The sequence below is a fragment of the Camelus bactrianus genome, chromosome 1, assembly GCF_048773025.1.
Source record: "Camelus bactrianus isolate YW-2024 breed Bactrian camel chromosome 1, ASM4877302v1, whole genome shotgun sequence".
In the NCBI taxonomy this organism is placed as follows: domain Eukaryota; kingdom Metazoa; phylum Chordata; class Mammalia; order Artiodactyla; family Camelidae; genus Camelus; species Camelus bactrianus.
The window spans coordinates 69,209,423-69,227,916 of record NC_133539.1 but is presented as its reverse complement, the minus strand read 5'-3'; the positions used below and the strand labels follow the sequence as shown (position 1 = coordinate 69,227,916).

The following is an 18,494-nucleotide window of genomic DNA, read 5'->3' as shown; positions in this document are numbered from 1 at the left end:
GCCAATCAGAAGGGACAACTGTGGGGCGGGGACTGCCTGTCTCCATGAGTACCAGCTGCTGAGGCTGGGCCATCTCCTCCTTGCCTCCATTCCTGACGGCAGTCTGGGGCTCCGAGTCCACAACTGAGGGTAAGGACAATTGATTCAAATTCTAGGCTGGAGGTGAAGATGGCTGCCCTGCAACGGAGCCTCTGGCTGGGGTGTGCCCGCGCTTTCCCGTTGTAGCGGGGTGGGGAGGGATACAGTCAAAACCCTGGTGGGGGCAGCACTGGCGGAGGCAGACAGGCCTCCGGCTTCTTCCTTGATGCTCCCACAGCTCCAACAGAAAAGGGACTGTCCCTTCTGGTCAGAATGCCTGGGACCATCCTGAACTTTGCCCAGTTCACGTGTATTAAGAAGACTCACCAAAGAAAAGGTTGAGGTCAGTGAAGTGAGAGGGATGGCCCAGCAGTAAAGTCCAATTAAATAAGAGGAGAAGGGGACAAGTCACTTCTCAGCTTGACCGCAGAGGGCAGAGAAAGTAAAGCTCACGAAGAGGCAGCCTGAGGGAAGCCCGAGCGCCGACCTCAGACTGAGTTTGGAATCTAGCTCTACCCCTGATTCTACTCAGGAACGTTTATTGAGCAGATTCTACGGACCAGACACTGGGTAGAGTGGGTGAGATACAAAGGTGGGTGAGGCACGGTCGCGCTCTGTGGGCGTGGGGGTATCTGTAGATACGTGCGTGTCTACACCCATGCGGGGATATCTCCCAGGGTGCTTGAGGAGTTCTGGCGAGGTGAAGTGAGCGAGGGACCTGGTATATGCTGGGAGCTTATGAAAAATCTTATTTGTAGCAGACATCTTCTGACAAAAACAACTGACTCTGTCTTGCTTTTGCAAAGCCCAGTCCTGCTCGCCCTAGCGGCATTTGAGGCATCCTGGCTGTTTTCAGTTACAGTCGCAGAGGCCGGAGTGGGAGGGGTTTTAGAGATCAGGCCTGCCCTCAGGTGTCAGAGGACCCCGGCCCCTGGTCTGGGGATCAAGCCTCGCCAGGAGTACAGCCGCCTTACTCCTGGTGACTCCTCCCATTAGGGGTAAAGCAGGCTCCTCCCGACAGTGCTGGGGAGCAGGAGGGCCTTCATGCTGGCATGATATGCCTAGAGGAGCATGAGGGTGTCAGCCTTGTCCTTGAAGCAGAGCAGTGTAAAGGGAGCCCCACAGCTTAGTGGGCAGTCCATGTTGCCCCCTTCCCTCAATTCTCAAGGAGTTGTAAAGAGAGACACAGGACTTGCTTCTTGTCCTTTCTGAGGTGGCTGTAGGCCACCTTCCTCCTTCTCCTTGTCAAGCCGGGAGATCAATAGCCCCAGACACCTGGCTGAGGTCAGGAAGCAGAAGTAGAAGCTTTGAAGACTAGAAGCTTTCTTTCTTTCCTTTAAACAAGCAAAAAAAAAAAAAAAAAAAAAAGGCTTTTTTTAAAAAAGATTGAAATATAGTTAATTTACAATGTGTCAATTTCTGGTGTACAGCATAATGTTTCAGTCATACATATACATACATATATTCCTTTTCATGTTCTTTTTCACTATAGGTTACTACAAGATATTGAATATAGTTCCCTGTGCTGTACAGTAGAAACTTGTTTGTCTATTTTAAATATAGTAGTATCTGCAAATCTCGAACTACCAATTTATCCCTTCCTACCTCCTTCCTCCATGGTCACCGCTGAGTTTTAGACTAGAAGCTTTCTATCAGGAATTCTTTCACATGGAGAGAGACTGATCCCAAAAATGTGGTGGAGGAGTACTCTGATTTACCAGTTCCTTGGGAATACAAGTGAGAGAGAGAGAGAGAGAGAGAGAGAGGGAGAGGGAGAGGGAGAGAGTGTGTGTGTGTGTGTGTGTGTGTGTGTGTGTGTGTGTGTGTGTGTGTGTGTGTTGGGACCCAGGCATGCTGAGTGAAAGCCTTCAGGAAATCCTCCTGGGAGCCAGGCTGAACCTAGCTGATTCCTGGTTCTGCCATCTGTTATTAGGTTGTATCAGGTGAAACTGCTGATATTCTACCATTTTTGACCTTTAAAAATGGCAGTTTCATTTAATTCAATCCAAAAATTACAAGATCTTAAGTCAGCATCTTGGGGTTTCTGAATCTCAGATTCTTCTCTATAGTGGACTCAAAAGCAGGGCTATCAGGAGGATTAAACGAAATATGGTTTGAAACTGCTTTATGCAATTTATACTTCCAAGTACCCTTACCAACTTCAAGTCTTCTCGTGTCCCTCCTCTTAAACATGATCTCATGGAGCAGACTAAGAAGCTGAGTCTGAGAAGCCCATTTAGCAGCAGGGTAATGTGACAGGAAGCTCACTGGTTTGGAAGTCAGGTTGGGAATCTCTCAGGGATCATCTCCTTAATCTCTCAGTTTCCCCCTCTCTAGAGTTGGGGTTATTTTCCTTGCTTCTTGGAGTTCTTGTAAAGACTGAAATAAATAATAAATAGTGTAAGTAATGTGTGAAAGCTCCTAGTGTGAGAGCTAGTTTCAATGAGGCTCTAATAAATATATCCCTTTCTTTCCCCTTAGCCTCCCTTTGTAAAAGCAGGGCAGGGGTGAGATGATTTCTGGGGTCCCTTTCAGTTCTTGGGGACTCTAGGATCTGGGCTTTAGTGCCCTTTCCTGCTGGAGGAGTTGGCACTGGCTTTGGTGACCTCTTTCCCCCATCCCACTCTGTCTCCTGCCAGTCCCAAGGGAGACCTCATCCTTGCATTTCACAAGATTCTGCTATTGTTACTGAAATTCCAGCAGGTCAAAGTGGAATTTCTCATAAACTTAACATATGAAAATGAGAGATCATAATATGGCCCCTTAGGATCCAGAGTGGAACACTTCGTAAGTTTATAAAATACATCTTCATACTTTTAGTCAACTGATTCTCACAACAATACTGTGAAATAGGCTGGGTAACAATTCATTAATAATCACCTTTGCCTGCAAAGAGCATTGAGGTCTGGGAGGTGGCTTAGGGACAGGTAAGTCACCCAGTGAGTTAATGGTGGAGCCTGGACTAGAAGCCAGGCCACTTGCATCATAATCTGGAGGATTTTTTACACTATTTTCTCTTTTACGCCCCATCCTGTGGAGTGGAATAGGCAGATATGTGACCTTGATGCTGTTTTCCTCCTTTGGGTTATGTCTAAGGATCCATTGTTGAGCTTTGGAAGCCGATAGTTTGAGTTCCTCTACATTTAGCTCTGGAATCTTGGACAAGTCACTTAACCTCCCTGAAACCCACTTTTCTCATCTCTAGAATGGATACAGTCATAGACAGCATTTATTGAGCACTGACACATGTCAGGACTGTTCTAAGTACTTTACGTGGATTGTGCCTTTTAATCCTCCAACAAATGTATGGCTGAAACATGTTACAAGTGAGAACAAATTCTCCCTTATTCTGTCTCTCAAAATTGTTGTGAGAATTAAATGAGATATCGAGTGAGGTGAGGACTTACAAATGGCATTCTACAAAGACAAAGAATTGTAAGTGGTACTTGGGATTTAGCTTCATGGTTCATGTAAATGGTCTCTTTATAGGCATAACTGAGTCTTAGATTATAGTCTTAGATTACAGTTTCATTTAATAATGTTTTTCCCTATGGAAAAAGAGGTCTTTCAAAAATCGAAATATAATAATTGCTATATCTAAACAGAGAGCACAAATAATTTTGTAATAAATTTTTTCAAGAATTCAGCATCTCTGCACTGACCTTCAATTGTTATCAATTGCTGATTTTTCCATCCAGAACTCGGTTAGATGACAACCTTCTTCTTCAGTCAGAATCTGTTCTTAGCATCAGAAACATCCTAGGATTGAGTGTCCATCTACCCCAATCCCTCTTTCCAGTACCTCCACCCTATGTCACTGTCATGGAACCCAGACTGGTTGCCCCTGTGAGTGGAGAAATCTGTCCATACCACTGAAGTGTTTGAGGACCGAATGACTTTCCTTGGGCTGGGAGAATAGAATCTTGATTTTAAAAGAGGAGGAGGAACCAGAGAACTCTAGAGACCTAAAATTATACTCCTTCCAATGGTTGGAGGAAGCCCCCAGTCACCCTTTATCTTTGAGGCCCTTGGTAGCTGCCTCCACCAATTCTCGTGTTCTGGATTCTCTCCTCCTGTCTCCCTGTGGAAAAGAACACAGTCTATACATTCTTCCCTGCTCATTTCTGGAGAAAGCAAGCACAAAGCCTCTCTGTGGTCCTAGGAGTTTTATTGCTAACCCCATAAGGGGAAAGGATGGAGGTGACAAATCGTGGGAAATTTGAATGACATATGCAGCCTTAAAAGTCTCAGAACAAGTATACTCCTTAAATACAAAAGGGGCTTGACTGGTCTTTTCTTGGCTTCTCGTCTAACTTCCCTCTTTCTTTTTATCTTAGAACAAGCCAAGCCTAAACTCTCTCTCACTTCATTTCCAGCAGCTGTTGAGAATGCCCCTTGAGCCCTCCAAAGCCAGTAGGGGGCGACAAAGGTACATGTTGATGGCGAGAGAGTGCCTTGAGCAGCATCCAATCAATACGCACGTGTCTCAGTTGCTGTGCTGCCCCTGTTCTCTGCTCAGTTCTCACGTTATGAATAAGATGATATTAGAACCTGACATGTGATAAGCGATGCGTCAGATCAATAGAGACAGGAATGATTAACTTAATTAAAGGTGTCTTTTAGACAGCACGTCTTCAAATAGGAAGAAGTCACTTGTTGTCTTAGATCACAGCTCACACCAAAACAAAATATCAGAGATGAATTAAAGAGTGAAATTTAAAATATACCAAACAATAGAAGAAAATAAAATATTTACCAAAACTCTACTATGGATAAGAACAGTTTAACACTTAGAAGCAAAACAAACAAAAAAAAGAATCAACAGAGTTGACTATATAAAAACTAAAACTTCTGTCACCTAAAAATCAGGACAAACAAAACAAAAGAATAATCTTTACATTAGAGGTAGTTGTCATAGCACATATGACAAAGTGTTGATATAAATTAATTCAAAAAGCACATTGTGTCCCTAATAAAATGAGAAAGAACACTAACAGAGCTACCATAAATGAGGAAATTAAATTAGGAAATAGGCCTTTAATAAAATGTACAACTCACTAATGGTCAAAGCAGTGAGGTACCATTTCTTTTGCTCACTAAACTAAGAACAACAAAATGTTTGTGATGATTCTGTCCGAAGCTGGTGAGGGTGCAGTTCAGAAAGGCTGTCTTACACATGCGTTACTGTACTGCCGAGTGACAGAGGGACAAACCATAACTTGGGGACATGCATCAAGAGTCTTAAAATGTTCGTCCCTTTTGGTCCAGAAATTTTTCTTCTGGGAACATGTCATAGCAGAAAAATAATTTGGGGACAAGCTATATGCCTAAGGATGTTTCTTATAGATTTTAAAATAATGTTTTGAAATGGAAATATGTTCAAAGTTCAACAAAATGGAAATGTTGAAGTATATTTTGGCTATATCCACTTGCTGGACTAGCACGTGCACATTTACAATGATGGTTATAAAAACTGGAAAATGGCAAGGCAAAAATAGGGGAGTAAAATTTCTATGTAAAGTATGATTTCCACCATGTTTCAGAATAAAAAGAAAGATTCTTGGGAATGGGGATTGTTTTGTTTTCTGTAGTTCCCAAAGTATTTATCTTACTATTTTTAATGAACACACAAGTATATGTTTATATGAAAGATGAGCATATATATAAACATGTTATTTCTATATAACATTTATGTATATATATAAATGTATACATAAACTTACCATGTATGTGATGAGTTTCATATATCTGTATGTATGAAAGAGAAGCTGGTTGTGTCCCATGGAGAGGGCATTATAGGGCCCCCGGTAATGGGCATGTAAGAGTGGGATTCCAAGCACCACGCATGTCTTTGGGGGTAAGATTGCCAATCAGGGTCTTTTCTCTCAGAGGAACTGTCTCCTGAAGCCAAACTCAATTCTGGAGGCTTTGTGAAATCTATAAGAGACAAGCAAATGATGAAAAATAGCGAGTCTTTAGGATAAAAAAAGTACACATGGACTGTGTTTTGTTTAGAGTCAGGTTCTTGGGGCTAACTAACTACCTTTCAAACTCCACAGAGGGTCTTAGTGATGCCTGTTATCCAGGATCCTAGGACCCATTTCCCTCTGTGCTTTCTCTCAAGTCCTTGGTGAGAAAGGGATGAGGAGACCAAGACTCTGGCAATCAGACGTGGGGGGCTAAGGTCACCTGATAACAGGGGCAGAGATGGGTGGGGACCAGAGCCCTTATGCACGTGAAGGACTGTCTTCCAGGAGTAGGGTATGGAGAGCTGGTTCTGAGACAGGGAGCCCCTTGGCCCCCTGTGCCCCTTGAGCTTTTTGCTGGAGCTCCCAGAATACACTTTCTAAACATACTCCACCCTCCCCCTCCTCTTTCTCTCCTCCTTTCTCCTTTCCTTTCTCCTTCCCTCCTCTCTCTGGCTCTCTTGCTCTTTTTTTTTTTTTTTTTCCTATAAAAATATTTATTTAGTCCCTACTCTGTGCTGGTAGTGGGTTAGGCTTTGCCTCCCAGTGCTTGTAGTTTAATGGGGGAAATGGGTGAGCAAATTGGGAACTACAGTACAATGCAAGAAGTGCCATGCTAGAGGTAAGAGAGGGCGCTGGGGAGCGGAGATAAGGAATAGCACCCTGGAGTGGGGGAAGGAGGACCCGGAGGACTTCCTAAAAGACGACAGCCCATCATGTTCTGAAGGCTGTGTAAGGATCAGGCAGGTGAGGAGGTGCAGCTAAGAGTGGCCCAGGCAGAGGGTCAGTGGATATTCTCGTGGGATAATGTGTCTCTGCTGATGAAGGCTGTGTGTGTATATGCATGTGCATTGTGTGCGTATGTGTGTAAGGTGAATACGTGTGTGTGAGCGAATATGTGTGCACATGTGTAATATACCAAATGGCCTTACATGCGACCCAGGAGAGGAAGAAAAGAGAATGGGAGAGAAAGGAGGAGGAACAGGCATAGAAAATGAAGCAAAGGGAAGTAGAGAAGAAAGAGGAAGGAGCCGGAGAGCGGGAAGTTGGTTAGAGTTGAATGGGATCATCTGAGTCATCATTCTTGGAAAATTCAAGGGTGAATTCCTGACAAGCGGACTCTTGGAGCTTTCCCTGTGCGTAGTACTAAGCTCAGATATGAAGAAATTGGAGGAGTCCTGTCTCACCATCGCCGACGGTGGAGGAAGGATTACACACAAAGAATTATGCTAAATATTACAAATTTCAGGGCAGAGAGAGCTCAAGGTGGGCTGAAAGAGCCAGGAAAGTCTTCCTGGAAGAGGTGAGTATTGAGAGAGCAGGTCTCAGAGGTGGACCCTGCAGAGCTGGCCGGAGTCCTGCTTGGGTCTGTCTAGGTGAGCTGGGTGGGATCCGCTCTTTCAAGGCTGATGGTGCAGATCTGAATTCCAGGGCCCAGGATGCTGTTGCTGGGAGCTGTTCTACTACTGCTGGCCCTGCCTGGTCACGGCCTGGAAACCACTGAAGGGCCCGGAGTCCCGCACCCCCTGCCCAAGGGGGCCTGCGCAGGTTGGATGGTGGGCATCCCGGGGCATCCTGGCCACAATGGGATCCCTGGCCGAGATGGCAGAGATGGCGCCCATGGTGAGAAGGGCGAGAAAGGAGATCCAGGTAAGAGTAGAGTCTTGGGCCTCCTCCATCACAGACTTCTCCTGAGTGGAGGAGGGGGAGGGCTCCTAGAACAGCACGAGGGCAGCAGTGATTGACAGTCCTACGCTCGGGGAAGAAGCGAGCTTTTTGATGTGGCCTGACATGGAGTAAAAAAATACACATAGAATGTGTTTTGTTTAGAGTCAGGTTCTTGGGACTAACTACGTTTCAGACTCCACAGAGGGCCTGTGATCTGGGATCCTAGGACCCACTTCCCTCTGTGCTTTCTCTCAAGTCCCTGGTGAGAAAGGGATGGGGAGACCAAGACTCTGGCAATCAGACGTGGGGGGCTAAGGTCACCTGATAACAGGGGCAGAGATGGGTGGGGACCAGAGCCCTTATGCACGTGAAGGACTGTCTTCCAGGAGTAGGGTATGGAGAGCTGGTTCTGAGACAGGGAGCCCCTTGGCCCCCTGTGCCCCTTGAGCTTTTTGCTGGAGCTCCCAGAATACACTTTCTAAACATACTTCACCTTCCCCCTCCTCTTTCTCTCCTCCTTTCTCCTTTCTTTCCTCCTTCCTTCTTCTCTCTGGCTCTCTTGCTCTCTCTTTCTCTCTTTTTTTCCTTCCTGTTCTCTAGGTCTTGCTGGTCTTAAGGGTGACACTGGTGAAACTGGAGTGACTGGGATTGAAGGTCCCCGAGGCTTTCCAGGAATCCCAGGCAGAAAAGGAGAACCTGGAGAAAGTGCCTATGTATACCGCTCAGCATTCAGTGTAGGACTAGAGACCCGGAGCACCGTCCCCAACGTTCCCATTCGCTTTACCAAGATCTTCTACAATCAGCAAAACCACTATGACAGCACCACTGGCAAATTCCACTGCAACATTCCCGGGCTGTACTACTTCTCCTACCACATCACAGTCTACCTGCAGGACGTGAAGGTCAGCCTCTACAAGAGGGACAAGGCCGTGCTCTTCACCTATGACAAGTACCAGGACAAGAACGTGGACCAGGCCTCTGGCTCTGTGCTTCTCCATCTGGAGAAGGGTGAAGAGGTCTGGCTCCAAGTGTACGGGGATGGAGAGAATAACGGGGTCTATGCAGACAATATCAACGACTCCACCTTCACCGGCTTCCTTCTCTACCACGACACCGAGTGAGCACCACTAACTCATAATCTCCACCATGCCAAACGGCCCTAAGTCAAAGGAGAGCCCACAGGTCTTCAATTCATTAGGAGACTGATTTTGTTATCTAGTTGGAGGGCTCTGATCATCTTGCATTCATTCATTCATTCATTCATTTATCAAGTACCTTTATTAAAAAATCATACACTGTGTTCCCAGGACAGTCCTGAAGAAGGCACGTCCCTTGGCCTCAAGGAGCTATTATGAAGTGGTCATAGAGGGATAAAAACATTTACTGGGGAGTTTCACATACATGACAAGAAAGTAGCTGACAGTGCTATTCTGTGCCCACTGTTTTCCCTCATGTTCATGCCAGTCCTGTGAAGTGCACAGGAAAGATACTATTCACCTCTTGAGGATGAGAGAGTTAAGTGAATGCCTAAGGTCACACAGGCATTAAGTGGCAGAGTTAGAACTCAGACCCAGGGCCATGGACTTTTTCCAGTATACTGTGCCCTTTTTAACGAGTATATGGCTTTTTAGGGGATGTTGGTAGGGGCCTCCCACCCAGCTCACCCAGGGGCCTTTGAATTAGGCTTCACCATGCATTAACCCTTTCCCCGGCAGAGCTTCCTCAGGGAAGGTGCCTCTTTGACTAGGTCCCAGTCCAGGTGGACTATGCAGTGGCCCCTGCACTACCCTGAACTTCCTCTTCTCTGTCTTTCCTCATGCTCTTCTGTCTGGCCCTGAACGTCAGCCCCATCTCCACATGCTAAAATCTTCCCTGTTCCTCAAGACCACCTGGTCAAGAAGCTTCTCTAATGTGATGTCTCTTTTCTGCAAGCCTTCCTCGCACTCTGTGCCCCTCCACGTGTTACCTGGATGAGAGTCCTGGGTCTGGGAGACATCCACCCCCAGGCCAGGGCCAACTGTCCAGAAAGAACGGTGCTTGCTTCATCCCGAGTCCCCTGGCAGGTCCTTGATAAATGCCAGAGACCAGACTCTCGAACCTGACATCTACCCAGAATTTACTTCATTTCAGTCTCTCCATATAACCAATCCTTCTCTACAAAAACATTTTCATTTTAGGAACTTCTTGATTTTAAACATCCAGTCTTTGTTCCACTGGATAACTTGAATCTTTGCCACTGAGGTTAGGAGTGACTGTGCTTTCCAGAACACTTAGAGGATTTTCCCTCAAGGAAGTAGCTTGAGCTTGCAACACAAAACCCATGAAGGAATTTGGAAACTGTTTTTACTTTGAGTACCAGCAGGGTCTGGGAAGACTTGGGCCTCTTAAATCTACTCTTATTCTTTTAAGTACAAAAAAAAAAAAAAAAAAAAGAGAGAGAAGAAAGAAAAAAGAAAATGATAACCGTTTGAGGTGATGGATATGTTAATTAACTTGATTATGGTGATTATTTCACAATGTATATCATATTAAATCATCAAATTGTACACCTTAAATATATACATTTTTAATTGTCAAATAGTCCTCAAAAAAAGAAGCTGGTTGATGGTGGTAAACATCCCCTCAGGAGACAACAGCTTGAATGATGCTTTTCAAATTTTTTTGCAAAAGCAGCAAATAGTGTTCTGTATAAGTATGGAAATGAAAAACCTAGTTTTTTGCTTACAGTTTTAAAGTCTGAATGATTTCCTTTTATATATGTATTGCTGTTCATTAGGGATTACTATTTCTACATATAAGCTTTGTCTTTTAAAATGCTTGCATGTCATTATTTTCTATAAGTAAAGATACTCTCCAGCATTAAAAGTAGAAGCATTTGTATCATGCGGCTTTTGTTTTCATTTTTGCAGAAAGACATGGGGTTTAGAAAGGGTTGACAGAGTAAGCCTTGTGGTAATCAAGAATCTATTTTGTGAATGACAAAGAACCCAACTCAAATAAACTTGAGCAAAAACAAAACAAAACAAAACAAACAAAAAACCGTGTCCTCTTGCATAATGGAAAAATATCTCACACCACACCAGCTGGCCAAAAGGATATCCTCTTTCCTGGTTGTTCCCCAGGAGAAGAGAGGAAGCTCTGTCTTCCAGAAGCCCCACCAACTGTGTCCTTGCATCCCACTGGCTCCGGCTGAGTTGTGTACTCGTCTCTGACCAATCACTGGACTTAGGATGGAATATACTTATTGACTTAATTGATTATGGCTCAAGCTAGAGAAGTGATATTTTCCTTAAAGCAAACCCTCTGGACACAGCAGAGTGGGAGAATGGATGGTGAATGCAAAAACAACAACTTCCACAACAAACTCTTAATGTTATGTTTGAATTTTCTCAGGTTTCTCAAAGAGATACCACTGGAAAATTACTATTGATTTTTTCTAAAACTTCCACAAGTAGCCATGCTCACAGTCCCACATCTGCTGAGGGTGGGATCCTCACAGCACTGGACACGGTGTCACACACACTCGAATCTCTCTGGACCAGGGTTTGCTCTTTGTGGAAACACAGAGCGCCAATCTACATAAACCCCCCTGAGACAAATTGTGATAAAGGTTTTAGGATTAATGTTCACATGATGTCTTCAAGTATAATCATGGAGTCGTCTATTTCTCTTTGATTCTGTCAACTTTTGCTTCATTTTTGGAGCTCTCTTGTTAGATACATACACACTTAGTATTATGTCTTCTTGGTGAATTTACCCTTTTATCATTATATAACGTCTTTCTTCTTCTCTGGCAATTTTCCCTATTATGAAGTCTACTTTGTCTGAAATTATTATTATAGGCACTCTACCTTTCTTTTGATCACTGTTTACATAGTGTATCTTTTTCCATCAGGTAACTTTAACTCTGTATTATTCTATTTAAAATGTGTATTCTTACAGACTGTGTGTGGTGGGATCTTTTTATTTTATGCAGTCTGAAAATGTCTCTCTTTTATTGCTGTTTAGACAATTTAAATTTAACAAAATTTCAATGGTTAAATTTAAGGCTACCATTCTGTTTGTTTTCTATATGCCCCCTCTGCTGTATTGTCTTTCTTGACTTCTTTTGGATCATCGAATATTTACTTACTGGCTCTTTGGCATGTATGTCTTTGTGATACTTTTTAGTAGTTACTCTAGGGATGACAGCATATATACCTAATTTTTCGCAGTATACTTGGAAGCACTATTTTACCACTTCAAGTAAAATATAGACACTTATAACCATACAGAGTCCTTTATCCTACTCCCTTTATATTATAGTCATTTTATATGTTACATCTGTATGCAATGAAATATTACAATGTTGTATTTTTTCAAAATTATTCATATTTTAAAAATCATACGTATTTTAAAGAATTTAAGAGGACAAAAATACTCTATTTATCCAGATATGTGTATTCATTATTTCTTTTGTTTTTTCTTCATTCCTTAAGTTCTATGTTTCCCTCTGGTATAATTTCCCCCCATCCTAAAGAATTTTCTTAGGCATTTCTTTTAGAGCAATTCTGCTGGTGGTGAATTCTCTTAGTTTTCTTTCATTTGAGAATGTCTTTATTTTGCCTACATTCCTGAAGGGTATTTTTGCTGTATATGGAATTCTGAGTTGGCAGTTTTTTTCCTTACAACACTTTATTTATTTACTTACTTATTTTTCTCCCAGCACCTTAAAGATGTCTCAGTGTCTTCTGAGCGCCATGGTTTCTGACGCGATACCTACAGTCATAGCTTTCCTTGTGTGTAATTTATCCGTTTTTCTTCTGGGTGCTTTCAAGATATTTTCTTTACCTTTGATTTTCAACAGTTTAATTATGATGTGTCTGGGTGTGGTTTTCTTTGCACTTAACCTGTTTAGGATTCATTGAGCTTCTTAAATCTATAAACATATCTGTCACCAAATTTGGAAAGTTTTCTGCCATTATTTCTTCAAATATATTTTGTTTTTCTCTTTTCTTTCAGAGATTCCAATAACGTGAATGTTACATTGGCAAACCTCTAGGGTTGTGCTTTCAATCTTTTCCTCTCTGTTCTTCTTGTATAATTTCTATTGATTTATCTTCAAGTTCTCTTTCCTGTGTCATCTCCGTTCTACAATTAAGCCTATCTGATGAATTGTTAATTTCAGATATGTGTCTTCCAGTTAAAATTTTTTCATTTAGCTTTTTTTTTTTTTTAAATTCTCTTTCTCTGATGAGAACTTTTATCATTCCATTTATTTCAAGAATGTTCATGTTTCCATTTGAGGTCATACTGGGGTTGGCATCTGGTGACTATCTTTTCTCTTGAATATTAGTCAGATTTTCCTGGTTCTTTATGCATTGAGTAATTTTGGATAGTATCCAGAATATTTTGGATATTATGGAATTCCAAGTTCTGTTAAAATCCTTTAGGGGATGTTGGATTTTTGCTTGCTTGTGTTAGCACATGACTGATTGGCCTAGGTTCAGAGACCAAGCTGTGTCTCACCTTCTAAGGGTGGTGATTCCAATGCTAATTCGGGTCTCAAGCCTTTGCTGTGCTATTTGTATCTATCTGTCACAGGCACCACTCAAAGTTTAGTCTGAGACTTTAGTCATTTAGTTTTTGAAGGCTTTGCTATGCTTCTTTGGGTCTGTACTGTATGTCTATTCTGGGGGTTGAGTCTGGGACTTATGTGGGATCCCAAACAGAATTAGAAGATGTCCTTTTCCAGCTCCTTCCTCTCTAGCATGTCCCTGTATTCTCCAGCCCCCAGGGACCCTCCTTTTCCTGGTTCTTATTGGCAAGAAGCTAAGGTTTCCTCTGAGTTTTAGTTTCTTGGACTATTGTGTTGTCCTGTGTGACTGAGGCTGTCTTTTGGGTTAAAGCAGCAAGAGAAAAGAAAGAAAGTAGCAAGAATTATCCCACACTATTTGAACAGCTTGGTCCATTTCACTGGTTTCTTGGCCAGAGAGAGACTATGATTTTAGGGGGCAAATTTTAGCTCATGTTGCCACTGCTGCTGTGGCAATGCAGCCCAGTGGTTGGGGCTGATCTCAGGGCAGAGCTAGGAGAGAAAAGAGAAATGTGAATGTGAAAAAAAGTGGGATTTCTCTTCTACTCTGTGTCATGCAGGAGTTGCTTTCCCTGGTCTTCTGGTTAGTAAGAGGTGATTTCCCCTGGAGTTTTTCCAACAGTGTCTAATACACAATTCCAGGACTTGGCCTGCCTTCAGGTCAAATCCATGAGACAAAGAGAAAAAAAACCAAAATCATGTAAAGCTCACTCAGGCTATGAGTTGTTATTCAAGTTTTGACTTTAGTCTTTAATCTGCCTGCTATTATTTACTTTTTAGGCTGTTCAGGTATTTGTTTTTGCATTTTGTCTAGAGTTTTTGGTTGTCATCTGTGGGAAAGGTAGACTACAGTTGGCTTACTCTGCCTTGGCTAATACCAGACATCCCTGTCCCATGATACTTCTGAAGAAGAAAAAAGGGAAGGGACTGAGACATAGCAGGAGCCCCAAGAAGGCATATAAATTACCCTGAAGTTAATGGAAATCAAAGAAAATAAGCCCAATCTTGAGACAGACCACTGTTGAACAAAGAAATTGGTGGGTATCAAGAACTCCTTGATCAAGGGAGTCTGGGACCAAGTAAATTCTTGATTATAACCCTAGTCTCTGATTTTTCCTGTGCCTGGAGTGACTGATGAGAATACATCAGTTGCTGTGCAGAGAATAAAGCAGTCGGCATGACTCCACCACAGGCATCAAAGCAGAAATATTTACCTTCAAATTCAGAAATTTTACTCATACAGTGCTTTGCTTAGGAATGTTTGGAAATATACTGGTGTTTAGTAAGATTTGGAAAGAATTAGATTTCTTTCTTTTGATCTTTTTAGTGTTCACTCAGGTATTTTACAGCAAGTAAACATGATTTTGAATGAAATTCACTATGTAAAGACCACATCTCCCCCCTAAATAAGTGAAGCAATGAAAATGCAGAGACCACTTCACTTTATTAGTTATACGTGTTTCACAAGATCAGTGTAAGTGGAATTCCAGGGCTAGGATTAAGATTTATGTGCAGCTCAGTTTGTGGTTAGACTTAGGGCCGTAAACAGGTTAAGGGTCAGTCTGTGACTGGGTGAAGCAGACAACTTCTGGCTGCTCTTCCATTTCTCCATTCGTTGCGGGCCACCCCTTCAGGCAGCCCTGTGGTCCAATCTGATCCCTTTCTCCTAGAAGCCATTGAATGGATCCAGGCGTGTGCTTGATCCAAGCTGGGCCATCCAGAGTTCCTCCAGGAATATGAATTGGGATGGAAGCAAAATATGTAGCTTTGAGTTTCAGGGGTGGCCACCTACTGCCCTGTAGTCTAGAGATAGAGGAAGCCCAATTGTGGAGAAAAAAACAAGATTAGAGAGAAACAAAACTGTAAGTCTGAGAGAGAGAGAAATCTGTTTCTCAGAAGCTTTCCACTTTTTGGTTCCAGTCCTTCTTGGCATTCAGTTGCCCACGGGTCACATGAAACACCAGTTCCCAGATTTTTGTACAATTTTCTCTTTTAACTTAAGCTGGCTTGAGTTGATTTCTACTATTCGTATCCAAAGGGAACAAGAAGTCAGAAATTAGTCTACAACTGTGCCCAGGTACCAGACTGAGTTCTTGTTAGGAAGAATACTTATTAATAAGATAACAGAATTAAGTCATTATACCCCATGAAATCAAACCTAGGATTCAAGTTTCATTTATATTTATTTTATTGACACTTAATTTCTTAGCTTGGAAATCTCTTATGGGCAGAAACTTCCTATTCCATCTTTGGATTAGTTCTAGAGATCATTCATTCATTCAGTAAATTTTTATTGAGTATATATTATGTGCCAGACACAATACTTTTTAAAAATCATGATAATAATAATAATTATCATTTTGAAGTACCTGCTTGAAATACATTATTTCATTTAATCCTTATAACACCCTGTAAGTTAAATAGCATAGACCCAATTTCAGATAAGAAGAATACTGGTGCTTACAGAAATGAAGTTATGATCCAAAGCTACAACTAGTACATTGTAGAGCAAAGATTCATCCTCAGAGCTGCCTGACTCTACAGCTCATGCTTGTAGAAAAAATGAACCCCAACTCCCTGGCCCTTTATTCTTTCTAGTTTCAAGACATTTGAAGAATAATGTATTAATACAACCTGTAGCCCTAATGGCAGCAATCCTGTGAATAACAGTAGTGGAAAAACTTACGTTTGAAAAACTGAGTCATTGAATTTGCTATATGACAGAAAGTCTGGTTGTTAAAAGGAAGTATGATGAAACGTCTCACTCATCACTCATGTGGACAAGTTTGGAGGACTGCACTGAGGTTCTTTGTAAGTGTGATGCAAGGAAAAATAAAGATCTTACAAAATAGCTTGTTTATGCCAGCTGAAATAGGTTGAGTCAATGTTCAACCATTTGCTATTAAAAATACTTTATGGATTAGAAATAGAATGCAATTTCCTTAACATAATAAAGTATAACACATTCAAAACAACATCCAGCATTACAGTAAAGAGTAGAACATAAAAATGCATCCTCATCAAAATTGGGTACAAAACAAGTCTGACTGCTTTCATTAATCTTACTTAACAATGTCCTGGATGTTCTGTTGCTTTACCTCTTATCTTTGAGATGCGCCTTATTTTATTCATGTTCTTGTCAGTCTTCCACAGAAGAGGCACTTGCAGGAAGTATTTTTAAAAATGTTTGCTTGGTGTATATCTTTTTTCCTCCCAGACTGTGTTCTTGGCTCTTCTTTGGCATGTTGTGTTTCTCTTTTTCTTTCCTGTGGTCTACCCGACTGATTCTAACTTGCTTGTATTGAATGTGAGCAGGTCTTTCAAGATCTTCAGTTCTCACTAAGACAGTGAGAATGAATTCTCCATTATTTCCATCCCTGACACTTACAGGTCTCACCTCCAAGCAACAGGATGGAGCTAAAGTCATGTTTTCTATTCACTCTTCTGAGACGGAGGGCAGAAAGAGTAGGAGCAGACCTCCCCGGGGGCTGTGTGGCCTTCGTTGAGTAACCTGAGTTTTTACTCTCTTTTCTGAAATGATGTTAACTGTCTCGTACCAGGAATTAATCCACCTTGTTGGCCATACATCCTGTTCTATGGTGGGATACCTCCGGATTCCTCACACAACCCTGGGGCTCTTCCTGTTTCTACTGAGACCTTGAAGATGGGGCCCATACTCAGAGGAGTGTTTCCTTGGGCTGCTTGCTTACTTCTTGAGTCTGTTTAACCGCAGGTTGGGGAGTATTAGTGAGCGATCTCAGGAATCTGTCCAATCCACTTCTTTCCTGGGTTTGGTCATGGTGGGCAGGAGGGGGCAATGGGATTAGAAGCTGTGCCTTGCTCTGTCAGAATCTTTTGTCTCCTTCCTCAACAGCCACACTTTGAAGTTTATAACTTGTTGTTACACTCCTTTTCTTATTCTGTTGCTGCTGGTGAATTTTCAGAGGTATTAGCTTTTCCTGCTTGTGTGATGATCATCTAAAAGAGCAAACAAGCGAGACAAAACAAGAACAAATTAAAAAAAAATAGTAAGTTATTGGTGGGATTGACAGCTAGCATTACCAGATGATGAAACATATTATAAAATTATAGTAATTAGGGGGAGGGTATAGCTCAGCCGTAGAGTGCGTGCCTAGCATGCACAGGGTCCTGGGTTCAATCCCCAGTACCTCCATTCAATAAATAAATAAATAAACCTAATTACCACCCCCCCCAAAGAAAAATAGATTTTAAAAATTATGGTAATTAAAACAGAGTGTTCCTGGCATAAGAACAGGCAGATTAAAAAGTTTAATAAGTGATAAAAGAAGCTTTATGCATTTCAATTATTTAGAGCAAAGGTGAGACCAGAGAAGATGGCTGAAAAAGACGTCTACTTCCATGATTCTTACAGCTCTCTAAACCAGAGCTAAATTTATTTTTTGCTTTTCTGATGGATATTTATCAAACCCCTCTGTAGGTCTGTGATTATCTTGTTTGTGTCACATGCCCACCTTGGTCTAATGGACATATACTCTCCTTTGTTCTTAACAATGGAAGGATCAGAGAAAATCTGTGCTTGGAATTAGTTCCACCTGAATCACTTTTGATACATGATCCACAGGAAAGATTGCTTCCAATATGTGAAGAAAGATGGATGGTTAGAGAAAAATACACTTTTTTAAAATAACGAACAAATATCACTTATATAAACTGAAAAAAAAAAAGGTTTTTAGGAGCAAACTATTACTACCCACCCATTTCCACCCCGACTCTCTCCTCAATGAAGGAAAAAAAGGCATTGTTCAGATTTGACTAGTGAGACCAGTATGAATATGTCATTTCTTGCACCTAATCTCAAGAACCAAATCCAGTGAATTAAATAACTAACAAAAAAGCAGTAATTCCCATAAATGGAAATGATACATAGTTTTAAAGATTGGAAGTGTAAAACCTAGCAGTAAGGTAAAAAGCTAGTTAGAGGTAAAGCTCATACTAGTGGATAAAAATACTAAGTCCTGAGTTATGACAGGAAAAAATCAAGTTTTGAGTTAAATTGCTGACCCATCCTCAAAAACAAACAAACAAAAGTCCAAATCAAAGTAAAGCAAAACAAAACAAAAACGTGAGAGTGGGCATCTCTGCAGCAGCACAGTGTTAGGTGTGATGATGGGGATCTGGTGACCATTACACCCACAAGGCTTTCTGTGTAACATTTTCCCTCAAAG

At 41.8% G+C, this 18,494-nt stretch overlaps 1 protein-coding gene and 1 long non-coding RNA gene across 4 annotated transcripts in view; one reads left to right on the top strand and one right to left on the bottom strand.

Annotated features, from left to right (window-relative positions):
* On the top strand, positions 1 to 10,597 carry ADIPOQ (adiponectin, C1Q and collagen domain containing). The gene is made up of 3 exons (XM_010959216.3): positions 1 to 129; positions 7,476 to 7,694; positions 8,313 to 10,597. Exons 2-3 carry the CDS (start codon positions 7,484 to 7,486, stop codon positions 8,831 to 8,833), a joined length of 732 nt encoding a protein of 243 aa, XP_010957518.1. The 5' UTR covers positions 1 to 129; positions 7,476 to 7,483; the 3' UTR covers positions 8,834 to 10,597.
* A 4,115-nt stretch (positions 10,598 to 14,712) lies between these two features.
* Positions 14,713 to 18,494, bottom strand: part of LOC105072337 (uncharacterized) — a 41,864-nt gene continuing 38,082 nt past the window's right edge. For all 3 annotated transcript variants that reach the window (XR_835618.3, XR_012507732.1, XR_012507735.1), the window contains exon 3: positions 14,713 to 17,265. This is a non-coding gene — a long non-coding RNA (uncharacterized LOC105072337). The remainder of the gene's footprint in view (positions 17,266 to 18,494) is intronic.